Below are 17537 nucleotides of genomic sequence, written 5' to 3'. Positions count from 1 at the left end.
GCTAGCTGTGTTTGAATGGAATGTAAACCTTACCAAATCATTTTATTTTATTTTTTTGCCTAGATGTGGTTCAGATAGCATTTGCCTCAGAAATAGTTGTATGTAGCCTTTTGAAATATTGGAAATTACCCCACTTATTTTACTTTTCGTTAAATTGTTTCAATAGTTGCGTCCCTTATTTAAACTTTTGCCATATATCCAGGATAATGTTTATCTGAATCGCTGACGTTAGACATGGAAGTTTTGACTAAAAAATATCACCAAATTCGCCAATTGAGTGACTGGTTGATGGAAAAGGATGAAAAGGGATTTATGCAATCGGAGCCAGATTTGTATGAAAACCCATGATAAAATTCTCGTCCATTAAATATCTTAAGCATGCTTAGTTATATTTGAAATTTAGATTGTGAGACCATACAAAATGTATAATCTTTCTTCAAAATTAACACAACAGATGTTCTGAAAATACAAAAAATAATGTTACAAGCCATGATTACTTTTTCATTCAAAGGTTAAAATAGAATGGTCTGTAATGCACCAGTCAATTGTAACCACGGCCCCCCAGGTCCGGGGCTATACGGGGAAATGGGCCGTGTTTTTACCTTTCAGGTGGCCCCGCAGTGCCGGGTGAATGCGGTGGTTTTGGCTTCGCGCCAAATATATCGGAGAATGGGCCTTACATAGGGGCCCTGGGGTGCGGGGGCATTTAGCTGGGATTTTACCAGCTGTTCATTCCTCCAGGGCGGGGATTTTACCCGGGCTTTGCTGGACCGAGAGTCAAAGTCCCCGCTATTCCCGGACCTGGGAGGGCCGTGGTTACAATTGACTGGTCATAACAGGGGCACATCCAGGAATTATCGTAAGAGGGCTTAACTTAGGCCAAGTAAGGGGCACAACATTTTGACGTGAGCCTTATCTTTGCATTGGATGTTGGGGTTACTCCCCGAAGATAATTTAATTTTAAATTTTAATTCTTTCAAATCTGAAATGGTGCATTTTTGAGTTTATTTTATTACTTTATCTCCAATATCGACATCAAAAAGTAAACTAAGGCAATTTTATGGGCTAAGGGCATGGGCTGGGAGTTGTAGTGAAGGGGCCCAGTCTTTTGACATGTGCCTCTCTCTGAAAACCATAATGTATATATATATATATATATATATATATATATATATATATATATATATATATATTTTATATATATGGCATAAAATATCATTGCGGAATTGGGCGACTCCCCTCAAAACAATTCATTTTAAATTCTAACAAATTCTAGTCTGAAATAGTGAATTCTGGAGGCGTCAACTTTTCATTCAATTCATGTTATCCTCAGTACTAAGTATGACCCGTGATTGACTAAGTAAGCTTACAGTGTAGTTATTCAACAAATTGGGACAATTCTTATTCAACAAATTGGGACAATTCGACAAACTTTCATTCAATTGACATACTAATTCACCGAAGTGTTTTAATAAAATGATAAAGAAATACTTATATATTGTTCACTCCAAATATAGTGCATTCGCTTCTCACCTAGGCGACCCGGGTTAGATTCCCGGTCTGGGCGCATGTGAGTTTGGTTAGTGGTCACGAAGTCGGACAAGTGGGTTTCCTCCGGGTACTCCGGTTTCCCCCACAAAACAAGACTACACTCTTGCGCAAAATCGTGCCAACGAGAGTGATAAATATAAGTTGCAATAGCTTGTTTCACAATCGTTGTAAAAAAAAAATAAGTTTAAACTAAACTAACATATATGTTATATGCACTTCAATGCAACATATTGTCTGTTTGACCAGGGCATCAAAGATTGCACGAGTTCCTCTGAACTAAATTGCAATCCTTATGTTACAGTTCAGATCAGTGTTTATTGAAGGCTGTCTGTGTTTGTTGGGGAGATGGAACACCCGGCTTCAAATGGCGGACTACTGCACACACAAAACCTTTGGAAGATATAGTCATGGAAATAGTAAATGTGAGTTGCAAACTCTTTCAGAATACAAATTTGGGTAAGTCTAATAACTGTTACGTTGTCTTTTATTACCTTCATTGTTCGTGGATAATAACTGGGATGTTAGTATGTTTGTTAAACTGAACTCTTCAATGATTTAAATCTCAGTTCATTTTTGAAACAAATCGTTGAATCATACTTATTTATAGTAAACATGTTTTCAGAACTTCAGCTGCTACATAGAGTAATTAATAATGAATTTTAATGGTTCTGTTTTTTTATCATGATAGCATTTAAAATAATCAGACTTCGTATAAATGTGTTTGTCATTTGATGCAGAGAAAGAAGACATTTAGAGAGAGTAACATTCTGACACTGGGATATGATTTGGTAAGTTGAAACAAACAATAAGTACATGCACCAACTTAGCTGCATGTACTTAAACCACTGACATCTTAGCATGTCTGACTGTTAAAGATAAAAGTCGAGTTATTGTCATGTCCTTCATGCTGTTGTCAGCTGTGGCATCGCATCAGCATTATTGGCAACAACTTCTTATCTTAGATATAGACCAAACTTATGTTTAAAATATTGAAATGGAACTTGGTACAAATGTTGCCAAAGATTATGTTCACATGTACAGCAAATACCATAACTGGCTTTAATAATGATTAAGTTATGCCTAAATAAAAAATGAAACTGCCTCAAACCATACCTTCTTCTTCAAATGTTGAAAATGATAACGTGCTAATTTAAAATATCAACAATTCTATTAAGCTGTTTTGCAAACTAGAAATGTAACGGAACTGAAATTAAATGGTCAAGAGCCAAACACTTATTTTCTACCAACAATTGGTAATAGTGTTCAATAGAAAAAATCAACATCACCAATCAAATAATATTTACAGATTCAAGGTTTGATAACATTTGGTCAGTGCATCGTAAGAGGGGTCCAAAACACTGAGCAAATGAACCACAAGTTTAAATATTAAAAGTTTATATTTACATTCCTTATTTGCAAATTTCTTTGTGATAATCCAGCTGCCATGCGGATATAAGTGTTTCCGAGATAATTGAATGTATACGGTGCAAATGCGGCTGTTTGCAATGATGTCACTTTTTCATAGACCTCACACACATGTCACCGCAATGAAAAATCATTGGACAAATACCATGCTATCTCATTCAGATGTCGTCTGCCCATGGAGCCACTCTGAGTACCGGAAATGTAGAGAGTCGCTACTGTAATTCAATGGTCACAAGACTCCTCACACAACCCTGGCGAGAGTTTCATAAAAAGTGAGTGTTGTGTTAAATCTGTTTTCTTGAAACTAAAGTCACGGTTTTGGCAAAGCCTTGTTGTCATCATCATTTTCATCATCAGCATTGTGGCTATTTGCGTTCTGCAAAACATCAAGGCCACAACTTAGATAGTGCTGATATACACAATATGAATTATTTGATCAAGACTTTTACCTTACAAAGAATATTTGTGTGTTTTACAGGATGGGTGACTCTGTTGTAACATACCTGGTGGAATTCACATCCCTATATCTGGCCCTACCAAAAGGTTGCTATGTTCAACTGACTGGTAAGATCAATCCCAAAGTTTAAAATAAATCACTATGCTCTTTCATCTATTATGATCTAGATTTTCTAAAACATATGCTTTTCCAGTTTATTTGATATTATTATTATATGGTATTATTTTTAAAATCTCATTTATGTGAAATATAATTTGCTTATTTATTTTCTTGATACAAAACTTATCAATTTACTTGAAAATGAGTATGAGTGACCCTATTGGATATGTATATATGTAAAAATCAATCAAATTACTCAAAGTTATTTAAGGAATTAATTGCATAGATGATGTCATTATCGGGGTATGAACGCAGTTGGGGTGGCTAAAATGTGTAGAGTCCGAAGAACGCATATTTCAACCAGCTCAATTGCGTTCAAAACCCCGATAATCGACAATCAACTCATTACTTATAATTACACCAATAATTCATTATTTACTTCCAAAATTGTTACAAAAATACTTAATTTCATTTTAGAAAACCTTTCAGCAATTCTTTTTCACCCATTTCTCACCTGTAAAAAGAACAACCCGACAGAAACCGGAAACAGTTTATAACGTCATAACAACGCGGGTAAAATAGAAACAACTTCATAGTTGATTTTTAACGTAAAATTTGAAACCTAGTGACAGTAATATTATAACAATTCATGAATAGACACTTTTTAGCATATTGATGAAAGTCTTTCGTGGCCTGCTACACCACTGAAACAATGACAACAATTTTCAATGAACATGTTTATTTATAGGCGATCAGAGCATATCCGAAGATGTTGCGTTCATAGAATGATAATCTTTATTGCCGAAAGGCCGTTCTTTTAAGGAATAAAAGTTAAGGTGTAAACATATCATAAGATGCTAAAAACAAATAAAATGAAACATTCAATTAAAATATATTCAACATTGATACCGGTTTTCTTTATTCATATTTATTCAGAAGTTATGACATTTGAACATCTAAAATTAATGCTTTCAATGTTTGTTCGTTTTATGCATCATAGGAGCTCCACTGTATAACACCTTCAATTATGATAAGCAACTAGGAACCACAGAAAATCAAGCAAAGCGAAAGCTCGCGGCATTCAAAACATTTTGCGATGGTCCTGAGCAAAAAATAGGAAGATTGCCTAATGATAATAATGTCCAAACACTGGCAGTACAAACACATTGTGATGGACCTAAGCAAAAGAGACGCAAACTTGCAAATGATAACAAAGTTGGTCCTACGGGAAATGGAAGCAGATCTGCTAAGGATAATAAGGCCAATATAACTGAATATAATATGGGTAACAAGGGAGGCTTGACAAGCGAGGAGTGTCAAACAGAAAGAAAAAATGGGTTGCATCGCCGTACTGAAGCGTTGAAAGTGACATCCAATGTTGAAACTAGACATCATCCCAGTATTGAAGCATTTACAATGCCATCAAGTGTTAAAACTAGACAGTATCGCAGTACTGATGTTTTGAAAGTGCCATCAATAGTTGAAACTAGGCAGTATTCCAGCATCGAAGTGTTGAAACTGCCATCAAATGTTGAGCCTAGACTGCCTCCCTGTATTGAATCGTTGGAAGTGCCATCACATGCTGAAATTCCACCTAAAACCAGTACGAAAGAGAAGGTCAAAGCAAATTCAATACCTTGTATCAGAACACACTTACGCAGGTTTGGCTCTCTTTTATTGTTTGTTTTCTACTAGAAATGGATTTTATCTTACTCAATATAAATTACTGAAAAAAATATTTCTTGTTGCTACAAACCATAGACAAAATGTTGAAATTGAATCAGTACTGAAACTAATACAGTCTTTAAAAAAGGCGAAGAGTTTACAGAAAAGAAAGTGGTTATCTTTGTTTTCAGACCGACTGTAATTCTTGAAAAGAAGAGTACTCTTTATGCACGGAATGCACGAGAACGAATACTTGGATCGGCAAGTTTATCCACAGCCATGAAAAGCGGACAAGCAGATGGCATGGTCACGGAAATGCTTGGAGTGACTGAGGTAGACGCATCTACAAGACAACTCATTCAGGCATACTTTACGGATATTGCCCAAAACTTAAAGTAAGATTTAACTTTGATTTGAAGAACAAAAGGCTTGTACATTCTAGAGCGTTATCAATGTTAGTAGTACAAGAAATTGTAAATAAGAAACAGACTTTGAATCAGATAATTTAAGAAACATAGGACGTATTTAATAGTATATGATAATAAAAATTCATTGTAAGTATTTTTATAATAAAGAACGATGTTTCACTGTTTCAAACAGTACAAATACTAATTTTAAAATTTAGCACCCCCACGTTGAAATTAAATGTCGTTGAAATTAAATGTCGTCGCACACAGGGCTTTGACACACATAAACCACAGATAAACGATAAAAAGGAAATTTGTTAATTTCAGTGTAAGATTGCGATGTATTTCACCCTTTGAACTTCAAAAGTAAAAACTTCACCCGTGGTAACGTGACTGTAAAGTATAGCTCACTCAATGGAATATACTGACAAGCCAATCCTCTTTGTTCATTATGTTCTTTGGGACCAAACAAGCTCCAGTTTCTTGTTTCATATAGTGTTGTTTTATAGATATACAAAGTCGGTTTAAAGGCTGCACAAAGTTTATTCTGTATCTTCCTTTTTGTCTTTGATTCAAAATAAACCTGATGTATTATTTTATTTTATGTGATAGGAAGTGTCCTTTAAAAGCTCTGCTGAACAAGCATTGTCCTGTTGGAAAGGTTAATTCGTCAACAACGAACAGAAAGGTGCTAGGTAAATTACAATTACAATATAATTTTAATATTCTTAGCGTCTTTATTTTTCTAGGTAAGAATAAATAAAATATCTTAAGGTATTTTCTATCTGAAGTGATCAACCTTATTTAAGTATCAGGCTGGACATATGATATAATTTCTTGAAAATGTCAAATGACAATGAAATTGAAAAATCGACTTCACAGACTTTTCCATAAGATGTTTTATGAAAACCGGTCCAGGTGTCTAAGTGGGATTTTATCATTATACCTGCGCGGTACATGCTTGTGATTCCAGCACTTTTAAGTAGAAATGACGCCATTCGTTTGAACAATGAGATATTTTTTTCTTTAAAAACAGGATGTTATGCATTTTGTTACATTTGCGATATGAGTGGACCATTTATAACTCATAATAAGTATGTGCATTCCCACTGTTCATGCATTTTCACAATTTCTATGATAGGTAGAAAACACGGGTCGAGCATGAAGAATTCAGCAACCCAAGTCCACCTGTTGAATTCCAACCATCAACATAGGAATGTGTTCCTGTTTATTCGGGCTTGCATTGTGAGGGTAGTCCCTGATGAACTACTTGGCGGAAGTCACAACAGGAACCTGTTACTGAAGGGTATGCACTTCTTAAGCAGATCCGTGATAGGTCGTTTGTTTTTCGAAGAAGAACATTATTGTCATAGCCTTGATGGCGTTAGCTGCGAAGTGCAAACATTTAAACATGGCCATATCTAAAAACCGTTCAAGACATATAACTTGAAAACATGTTGATTGAGCCAATACGCATATGTGTATCAAAATACAATACTTTGACTTTAATTTGTTTTTCACTGAAACAAAACACTAACAGACGAGCTTTGGTGTTCGCTCCCGGTGCTCTTGTTACACTTTACTGTGTAAAAAATCATAGCTGCAAGACTGATCACTGTAGTGCCCATTTTATTCTAAATATGTGCGTTTATGCTTAAGTTATTATGAGAGTTGTAGGTTAATAGTTTTTTTAATTAATTACATCCTTTGGCAGTTTATTCTTGTTTCATTAAAAATTGTCACATTTTGGTTGCTGAGCATTTTTTGCGAGAGTTCTTATTTTATAAAATTGAGATTGTGTTGTTGTTTTTTATCTGTGCGCTTTTATAGCAATGTGTTACTAAAACATAATGTAATTCAGTAGTTCAGAAGATATACATACGTTCTTAGAAATTAGTATGCCTGTTTAAACGTTTTAGAGATGTGTTACTGTACCTATTCCTATTATTCTTGTTGGCTGTAGTAAAGTGAACCCATTTCCGAAGATGATACATATAATCAGTTCATAAAATGCGTATGTCTTAAAAAAGGGCTTGTATTGTGGGAGTTGTCTCTAAGTAGTATTTACTATTTCTGCAAAGGGTAGCTCGATTCTTTGCAGATATTGCATGGCTCATATCAAGTGGAAAACCTGACAAGGTTTCACTGGAGAGACTTACGGCTGGAATGAAGGTAAAACTGTATTTAAGTTTTGTTCACTTTGCACTTCACACATAGTACATTAATATTTTTGGTGCTCCTACTGTCACTAAACTTGTAAGGGTGTATGAAATGTTTGTCCAATGTAACTGTTGTCATCGGAGGATCATCATAAAGACATTGGAAATCAGTATTAAGATGCTTGTTGATGAACATGAAATCAAATCCAATGCGCATAGTTGTGAAGCAACTTTCATCGTTCTACTTTGGCCAACTGAGAACAATTGACAAGCCCTTGTTTGGTTCAAACAGTATTTCTTTGTAATCATACAGTTTAAAGTTAATGCATGACAATACAACTTTGAAAGTCCTGCAAGCTCTGTTACTGAAGCTTAGTCTTCTGGAAGAACTCCCATAGTTGATCATGACTGTGTGCGTTTCATGAGTTTATATTATTGAAACTAATAACCAAATAAACAAATAAAACTATTTTCCTTTCATTAACAGACAAAAACCATAGTCTGGATGAAGAACGTACCTTGCAACTTGTGTAAGCTAAGCTTGCTAGGCAGACTCGTTAATTGGATCATGTCGAAGTTCGTCTTTGTTCTTCTACGCACTTTTTTCTACATCACGGAAACGACGTTCATGAAGCATAGAACAATGTACTTCAGACAAAGCACATGGACTAGACTCCATATCCTTGGAGTAGCAGGTTATTTTATGACGCTTGTTCTTAAAGTCATAAACACATGCTTAAATTAGAATTGTATGAAACGGAAAGTTTGCAACGTTATGAATTGACTGATTATGAATAAATATGTGTTGTTAAAGAACGAAATCACATAATATCTTTGCCTTACTATCTTTATTTTATAATTGTGCTCATCATGTCATAAATATTTTACAGACTTGTTGCAAAGGAGGGTTGTAAAACCAGCGTCTGAGGTATTTTAAACAAAAATGGAACAAACAAACTACTTTTTATAATCATCCTTGAGCTATGTAACGAGTAATCAGCTATATTAATTTTGAGCTTGTCTGTTTTATTAAAAAAATGAGTTATTGTAGAGTCTTAATGTTGCCAGAGGCAATACACACATGACAAGGCCCAAACCTTATGTTTCTTGTGGACTTAAAACACCGAGGGAGGAGTGTTATTCATTGCTACGTCTGTTACAGTAAGAACAATTTAGTAAGCCAAGTATAACTGAGATATTTCCATATCACATTTCGTGAGAAGGGTGCATTCAGGAATCAGTTTTTAATGAAATTCAATATTTTCAGCGTCTTGTAAAGCAACTACTGGACACTAGATTAGCAATAGGTGTTTCATCACTACGATTTGTTCCGAAACCCAGATCACTACGACCAATCGTCAACATGGGAATAAAGACAACAATGTCTCCTTTACAGGTTTGTTCCTTTCATATTGAAAGTTCTACTTATAGAAGAGAGAAGGTACTTTCTCATTTTGTTGTCAAAACCGCTTGCCGTGAACTCGAAATATTTGTCACAATGGCGGCTGTATGTATGAGCTTGCGTGCGTTAGTCCGTCTGTCAGATTTTGGCGTGTCCGTTTTTATGCATTTGATGTTGTTTTCATAACCAAATTCACACAGATGGTCATCATCAAAAGACGACGTGTCACATTTAAGTCCGATGTCTGTAAGTCAAAGGTCAAGTTCACATTAAGTAAATATTTGTCAGAATATATTGTTGGCTTGTTGACATCACCATCACGCATAGTCATAAAATTACCATAATTACAATAATTGTTAAAGAGCAATCTTTCTAAGAACTATTCCATGAATGTGACAGTAGCGGACTCGAAATAGTTTTGCCGACAAAAAACTAGTTAGCTTTTGATGGCACTTTTTCTCCTTCATTAGTTAGGACGGGATATTGACAAACTATTCAGTAAAATAGTACATATCTTGCATACATTACAATTTTATTAGATGTATTTTTCAAACTTTGTTTCTTTCTTCCTGATGCCAGGTTCCAATTTCAATCAACCAGCAATTAAAAGACACACACTGTGTTTTAAGCTATTTGAAAAACAGAAATCCTGGCATTATCGGCCATGGAAAGTTTGGAAACGACGACATTTACACGGCTTGGAAACAATTTGCGCTTAAATGGTCCAAGTCCGGAAAGCCTGAGCTATACTTTGTCAAGACAGACATTGCTAAATGCTATGACTCTATGGTGCAGACAAAGGTTTACGAGATATTGGAAAAGTTACTAAACCAGGTTTTGCATACTTTTTAAATAGTTCATTAACATTTTTATATACCAACGTTGTATGTCTTCGGCACTATAAGAAAATCAAAGTGGTACCTCTGATCATCACATTCGTGGTCGTTCAGTACGAAGATAAAATTTAAACACGTTTAAACTCGTTGCAATGTATTATTTAATTCCTTCTTATGGTGTTTTAAAACTGAAAACATATCGTAGCTAATCTCATTACTTTATGGCATGGTGACTGATATGTTATTAATCCATGTTTTGTTCATGTTGCTTTTATGCGATTTGATACAGTAAACGGAATGCCATCAGGTTTATACGAAGAGAAAAACTTGACTCAACAAGGCTCGTTTTTTAATCGATTTTAGAAAAATCGTTTAATAAACACCTTATATAAAGACCATTCGTCTATATCAAAGATGTTCTAAACATATTTATGTTACAATGCTAATGTTTTTGCTTTTAATATCAATAAGAAAAAACTCTGTATTTGTCAACATGTATCAATATTTATATCCGACTATTAATTACATTTCGTTATCTTTGACTTCATAACAAAGTTTTTGAATAACTTGTAGAACCTTTTTCAAAAATTGATGAGTCGTATTGAATATCAGATAAAATCATACCTTCCGTGAGTTCATAGCATCAATTTCCATAAGATAAAACATTCATTAACATATGCCCAGCTATGTGTTCGTTTATTCTGATTTATTTGAACTTAAACTTGATTCTTAACTTTAAGTCGGCTTAAAGCTTATATGAATCAGTCACAGTCTCCGTTATCTCTGTGTTATATTTTCAACTCCTATTTTTAACACATTTCAGCATGCAACTGAAGACATCATTGTGCGAAAATACTTCTCCTATAGAATAAAAGAGGGAAAAACTTCAAGACAGTTTCACAGAGACGCGGCTAGGGCTTCCGAATTCGTTAAAGAGTTTCCTCAATTCTTGGAAGAAAAATCAGAAACATCAAAAAGCAGAAATGTTGTGTATTCGGATAAAGTCATTTATCACCATCAAACAGCCGACTCATTGCTAAAGACACTCCGTGGCCACGTGTTTAATAACATTATCAAGGTAGATTATCAACACAATAAGCAAATAATACTAGATGTGTATAATAAAAGCTAAATAGTAGACGTCCCGTTTTCTTTTAAGAATTGATCACATTTGTCTGTGTGTTTATGCTGTTTTAGTGCAGGAGGATGGCACACATGTACATTGAATGACGCGCTTTCTGTAGCTTTTAATTTGTTTTCTGTTAATCTGTCCTTATTATATGTTGCTTCTTGCAGATTGGAACACGATATTACATCCAGAAATTAGGCATTAGCCAGGGTTCGGTTGTGTCAACACTTCTTTGCAATTTTTACTATGCTGAGATGGAAAAGGAGTTGTTTGATCTTCAGGATGGTGACCTCCTCATTAGGATTGTGGATGACTACATGTTTGTATCCCCATCGTGTGAAAGAGCAAATGGCTTTCTGGATCTGATGCTTAAAGGTAAAACTTGTGAAATCCCTAGTATAACAAGGAATTAGGGCAGTGTCATTCATTTCCTCTATTTAAGCCATAACTGATACAAATAGTTGATTTATCCAGATATTTTTTGTTTATTAATGGTCACACTTATCGCCAATGGCTTTTATAAAGACTTCATAAACGAATAAACTACAAATATATTTTATCAGGATATCCAATGTCAGGGAAAGTTTCCTTCAATGCCCTTTTTACCTGCTTAAATTATTTTATATTCTAGAAAACATGAAAAAAATGGGATATGCATTTGCGTTGTCATCATATGTATAATCACTGTTTAAAAAACAATTGAACACGCAAAGAATATTGAAAACTATTATTACTTTGTGGAAATCCATTAATTTGATTTTCATAAACGTTTGTAGGCAATGCAGCTTTTAACTGTTTCACCAATGAAGAGAAAGTTCTAACTAATTTCACAGCGAACAACCACCATTCGATCTGCGTTCTGGAAGATGGTATACTAAGTTTTACAACATTTCTTTTAAAATGAAAATATGCCAGTTGCTGTTTGTTGTTTGTTTATGAAAGTTAATAAAAATATATGAGTTCAAGTTTTTAAACACTCTTTACCAAAAAGGATTATGTGAGTTAGTCCTACTTATCAATTCAGGGAAACATTTGCATGTGCAATGGTCATGTATGTGAATATTGAGCTATATACACTTCGAATTTCAGTATGGTTTCCATGGTGTGGCCTCATGTTCAATGTTCACACGCTGGAAGTTTCTACAGACTGCTCCAGATACTCGGGAACAAGTAGGTACTCCTAACAGTATATATTCTTTGGATATACTTAAATGGTCACTCTTTTATACATGCTGAGGGATGTGGGATGTCGATGAACCGATATATTATGACTCGGTGGGAAAGAAGTGATGCGTATTGATATGTAGGAGGGATCATACATTATTTATACTACATAAGACCATGGGGTTTCCCGTTTGCAATTCAATAGCTCCTTGATAGCTATGTAACTTACATTCGAAACATTTTATTTGTCAAAACATATGCATTCTAAAAATGCAAAGTATACAAGGAAGAATTAATCTCTTACTCATATCTGCTAGTTCTAGGTTATTAAAAAAGAAAGTGAAAATCTATTATATATATATTTATAATATGCCTATCAATTTCCTTTTTCCATATCCAACAGTGAAAATACAGCACGGCGTATTGAAAAATCCGTATTATGATACTGTCGTTTTCTGATTCCGTATCATGCGAGTACCGTGTGTAATCTCGGAACTACTTTCGCGTTGCTAAAATAGCATGACAAAAAAACCTGGTAAAACCTGTCAATCTAAATTTTGTCACGCTCCAGAAGCATGTAAATATTCAGGAACATGGTTCTCATGTTCTTCAAAGAACCATGAGGATAAGCATGAAGCAAAGAACACTTCCAGTCTATCTAGATGGGTACTTCAGTGAACTAGTTGTTGTCCATTTCGAAGTGCATGAATTGTTGCATTAATGATTATCCATGTTTATTAGCAGCACGCCAATATAAAGAAGAAGGCGAATTCGCGTCATCGATAGAAATAGCGATTGACTCACGAACTTCCCTCAATTCTGCATATTATTATCGTCAAAAAATCCCACGTATATTTATTTTTTATTTTTGTGCTGTGACAGTTAATAATTGTTTTCGTATTAGCAATTTGTTAAATTTGCTAAAATATAAAATATTTTGTTCTTATTTTGCTCAATAAAGTGAATTCAATAACTTCTGTCTTCGTTTGACTGTAGTAGCCTCCCTTGACTTCATTACACAAACTACGTTAACACATTCGAATTCATACGCACATTTGACAGATGGCGGTAAAATTAAATCAAATTGAAACCAAAAAATAAAGGAATAATTAATAGGCAGGTTTATAATAAATGGAATATTACGATAAAATGATTTTCTGGTGACCTGCATCACGTCTCGTTCGGTGAGTAAACATTTATCGGTCTCGAAATGCGGTCTCGACGGATACGTGTTTACACATATATATATACTGAACTCCTCATCATACATAAACCTTACGGTATTTATACGTATTTCGAACAATACATCGATAAACTTTTCGTTATTCTCCGATGACATAAAGGAACGATTTTACGTTAATAACATTCCCAAATGCTTACGCCAGATCCAATCTATTATAGTTTTTGGTCAAACATAATCCAAACATTATACCATACATGAACCCTTAAATGGTATATTTCACAAAAAAACAAACACATCTGGCAACAGACAATGTAGTTTAAATAACTATATATTCTTTTTATGAAGTGATATACCTGATATATGGATCTTAGGATTTCCCTAATAGTTAATAATCTAATGTTGTTTTTTTTGTTTTCTAGGAATGACCGATTCAATGTCGTTTGACCTTACAAAACAACGAGGTCTTGCGGTGAAGCAGAAACTGACCTAGTGAGTATTAATATCTTGGACAACTCTACTCACTTTCATTGCTTACTTAAAAAAAAAGGGAAAAGGGTCAATATTGACCTAGGTGAACCACACTTGTAGTTGGCGAATAAAATATTGTCCGTCGAAAATGAGTGATATATATTTAACATCTGCTCTCTCGTTGAAAGTTTACATTCTTAATTGAGAAATTGTTCATCTAGCTTTGTGTGAATGGTTATTTCTGAAATGTAATGTAGTTAATTGTTGTTTTACAGCTCTATACGACAGAAGTGCCATGCCATATTTGTTGATAACGTTATCAATTCCGAGACTCAAGTGCATTTGAACATATTTCACTTGATGCTGCTTATCATGTACAAGTTTCACGCATGCGCAAGAAAACTTGAAGCCAGTCAGCGTGCAGATGATAATCCAAAATTCTTTCTGGGTATGTTTATATGCATACAAGCATTAGAAAGTGGCTACAAACTAAAAGGGTATAACTACTATGAGTCATTGTAGTGATTATTGATTATGGGTCATTTGATTAGAACTTTGTCGTAATCGTCATCGTTGTGAACATGGCTTATTTTCAAATCTTAAATTCCCTGGATGGTTGATGAATCTCAATTTACAGATTTTGAGACAACTCCTAGAGATGTGAGATTAAAATTTTTCATTGTGTTGTTAGCTAACAGAACATACCGAATAGGCCTTGAATATGTAATGAAATTCACAAGCATTAAAATGGTAATTCAAATATATTCCAGTGTGAAGTGTTCTTCAGACCTTTTCTTCAAACACAGTGTTTACTATTTTAATAGTGATTTGCCTACTTTTTTCCAGATGTTTTCTTCGCCATGATAGAGATAGTGCATTCGACTGTTTGTGATGTTCAGGTAAAGCAAAAACGAGTTACGTTCCATTAAAGTGTTTTCTTTGAATATCCGAAATATTGTGGCTCAATTCAGCATAAGTATTTCATTCTTTGAAATCCAAAAACATCATACGTATTTCATTGAATTTATTGAATCATATATACCACTAGAAGCATGATTTTGGTGTAAATGGTGATTTGAAAACTTTGATGATAAATGTGATAAAAATTGATGTAAAGTGTTGTTCGGTTTTGTTATGTAAAAATTCATTTTTGCCTGAACTCAAAACCGTTTGTATGCATGTCACCACATGTAAAGCAATGCCTATAAATTGCCTATGTTGAGTTCATTTGCTTTTGTCATTTTGACAGGCAATCTCCAAAACCAATAGAAAGGCGGTCTTCTCTGATATTTGTTGGTAGGTCTAATTTCATTTAGCAGTTTTAATCTGGACACTACACAATCAAAATGCCTGCAGACACCGTTCAATAAGCGTTGTATTTTATAGCATAGATTTTAGCGTTAAATATAATGTGATGTGCTTGCCGATTTCAATGAACAGTAAAATACAACATTGAGTTATCATGCTGACAAAAAATATACATCTTTTATTCTAAAATAGATTCTATTCTAAAAACGATTATTTGTTAAATATTGATCCAATATATGTCACATTACACTGGCCTTCAATGTCACATTACACCAGTCTTCCAATTGTCACATCACACCCATCGTCATTGTTTTACTGTTGTTCCAGGCTGTGTTTCCGCGCATATCAAATGACATTCCAACATAAGCAATGCTTTCCACGCCTGAAGAAACTTGTTCGATCTGAGATGATGCGAATAAGAAAATCCATGGTAAGTTTTACACGAGTTTTTGCCTGATCACTGTTTGTATGTAGATGGCAAGCGGCCGTCATCTCTATGGATTGTCATCGTGTATGTAATCCTGGTAACACCAACAATACAACCTGTTTACGACGTACAAAAATGACTACCGCAAAAAGGTTTCACACTCGCTGAAGTCGCTAGCTAGATTTCAAGCTGTCGCAAAACACAGTCTTTCGAGCATGCACAGCAGATTTGGTCGTAATGTCAATATTTTGCCACATAACTATCCTGAGCCAAGACAATAAGTTTGCACACCATTTTAGCAGCAACTGCAGTATTTCTAAAGTCTTCACATGCGCAGCAAATACCACTCACTGGTCTACTGTTAACATCTTGACAACTCGTAGTGAAATGGTTATATTCTTAAAGCACTGTTATATACGCATTTTATGTTAATTCGTGATCTATCGACAATTATCACCGTTCAGTTGCAACCAGTCGCAGATGATTCGTTAAATAGTTAACGATAAGTTTCAACCAGTATAAAGCATATCGCCATATCTTCAGTGGCCAGTTGCCGATACATTGCCAATCATTAACTGACAAGTTCCAAAACCGCTCAATGATCCGTGATCATACCCTAATTATATATTAGAAAGAGTGATTACATCGATCTTTAAGCTTGCAAATAGGTCGCAAACGCAAGGAATGTCAAAGTGGTCACATCACGGTCGTATTATCATTTTTAGCGTTACTGTTGTTTTTTACTAATTATTTCAAACTATTGTGATAGCATTGGTGGCGCTGTTGGCGTTTTTGTAGTGGTAAATGGCCATCACATAACTGAGTGCGGGCTTTAAATCTCAAGGTTGATAACCAGACGTACTGCACAATTCGTTCTCGATTCATGTCCTTTGATTTATTAAAAAAATCATCAAAATTGACTTGTTCCCGAGCTCTAACGTGAACATTTTTCCCTTACAGAATGCGGTAATTATGTGAATTTGCAGATGTTCACATCATAGCAAAGATTTTTAGCTCATCTATTTTGGAAGAAAAAAATATATGTGTTGTCATACCCTTGGTGTTCTTGTTGTCAACGACGGAATACAAAATAATATAAAAAAACGTTCATGATTAGATTGGAACTTAATGTTATGTTGCTGGAGGCAAAAAAAACACATAATTCTTAGCAATTTTTGCATCTTGTTCAACTGAGAAAAAACAGTCGAGAATTGGCATTCTATATTGTAATTATGTTCTATGTTGTTATTTTTAATAAAGGAATGATATTTCAGCATCATTGTAAAATAGAAAATACCCCTGTATGCTCTTATAATTATCTTACTATCTATTTTCTTTGTTTCAGCCAAAAGTTACTGTCATCAAATTACAGGAAACCATTGAGTCTGATTTGCCAGCAGTTTTCCACAATGTGTTGGTGTAATGTTTTGCCACAGTATTCCACAATATTTGGTATATTTGTTTGCCACAGTATTCCAAAATGTTTGGGTATATTAGTTTGCTACAGTATTCCACAATATGTTGGTGAACTGTAGATTGTATATATATATATATAATTATACTGAGATACCATTTGTGATGTTTATGACTGAGATGTACAATGAATCGGAGAAATATAAATGATTGTGTATGCTCAATTGTGATTATATTTGATAACATAATGTTGCCCCAAGGATGGAAGACAGGGATTTCATGGTCTGGCGATGTCATCATACTTTCGCTGCATGTCACAAATTGCAATGCTTTAAATTTATTAAAACCTACAGCAGCTTCCCTAAACTCACAATACATATCACTCAATTCGCAAGCATTTATATTCTTACATAAAGGCACATACAGTTCAAATAAATGCGAGTT

The 17537-nt window shown here is 34.5% G+C and overlaps 1 protein-coding gene across 3 annotated transcripts; it reads left to right on the top strand.

Moving 5' to 3' along the window:
• Positions 1-207: 207 nt before the first annotated feature.
• On the top strand, positions 208-17310 carry LOC128205305 (telomerase reverse transcriptase-like). 3 transcript variants are annotated; one of them, XM_052906953.1, is made up of 24 exons: positions 208-332; positions 1853-1973; positions 2289-2339; positions 3139-3248; positions 3455-3540; positions 4689-5193; positions 5389-5592; positions 6217-6299; positions 6746-6910; positions 7706-7776; positions 8251-8458; positions 8654-8691; positions 9031-9159; positions 9745-9999; positions 10825-11079; positions 11298-11505; positions 11907-11999; positions 12220-12300; positions 13897-13966; positions 14221-14393; positions 14792-14844; positions 15195-15241; positions 15581-15683; positions 17026-17310. In XM_052906953.1, exons 1-24 carry the CDS (start codon positions 235-237, stop codon positions 17101-17103), a joined length of 3285 nt encoding a protein of 1094 aa, XP_052762913.1. In that variant the 5' UTR covers positions 208-234; the 3' UTR covers positions 17104-17310. The 3 variants fall into 3 exon arrangements, with proteins under 3 accessions (XP_052762913.1, XP_052762832.1, XP_052762987.1); XM_052906872.1 differs by having other exon boundaries at positions 4533-5193; XM_052907027.1 differs by lacking the exon at positions 9745-9999 and having other exon boundaries at positions 4533-5193.
• Positions 17311-17537: the final 227 nt, after the last annotated feature.

This window comes from Mya arenaria, chromosome 1 (assembly GCF_026914265.1).
Source record: "Mya arenaria isolate MELC-2E11 chromosome 1, ASM2691426v1".
Lineage (NCBI taxonomy): Eukaryota > Metazoa > Mollusca > Bivalvia > Myida > Myidae > Mya > Mya arenaria.
The sequence above is the reverse complement of the archived record's forward strand: the minus strand, read 5'-3'. Positions and strand labels throughout refer to the sequence as shown.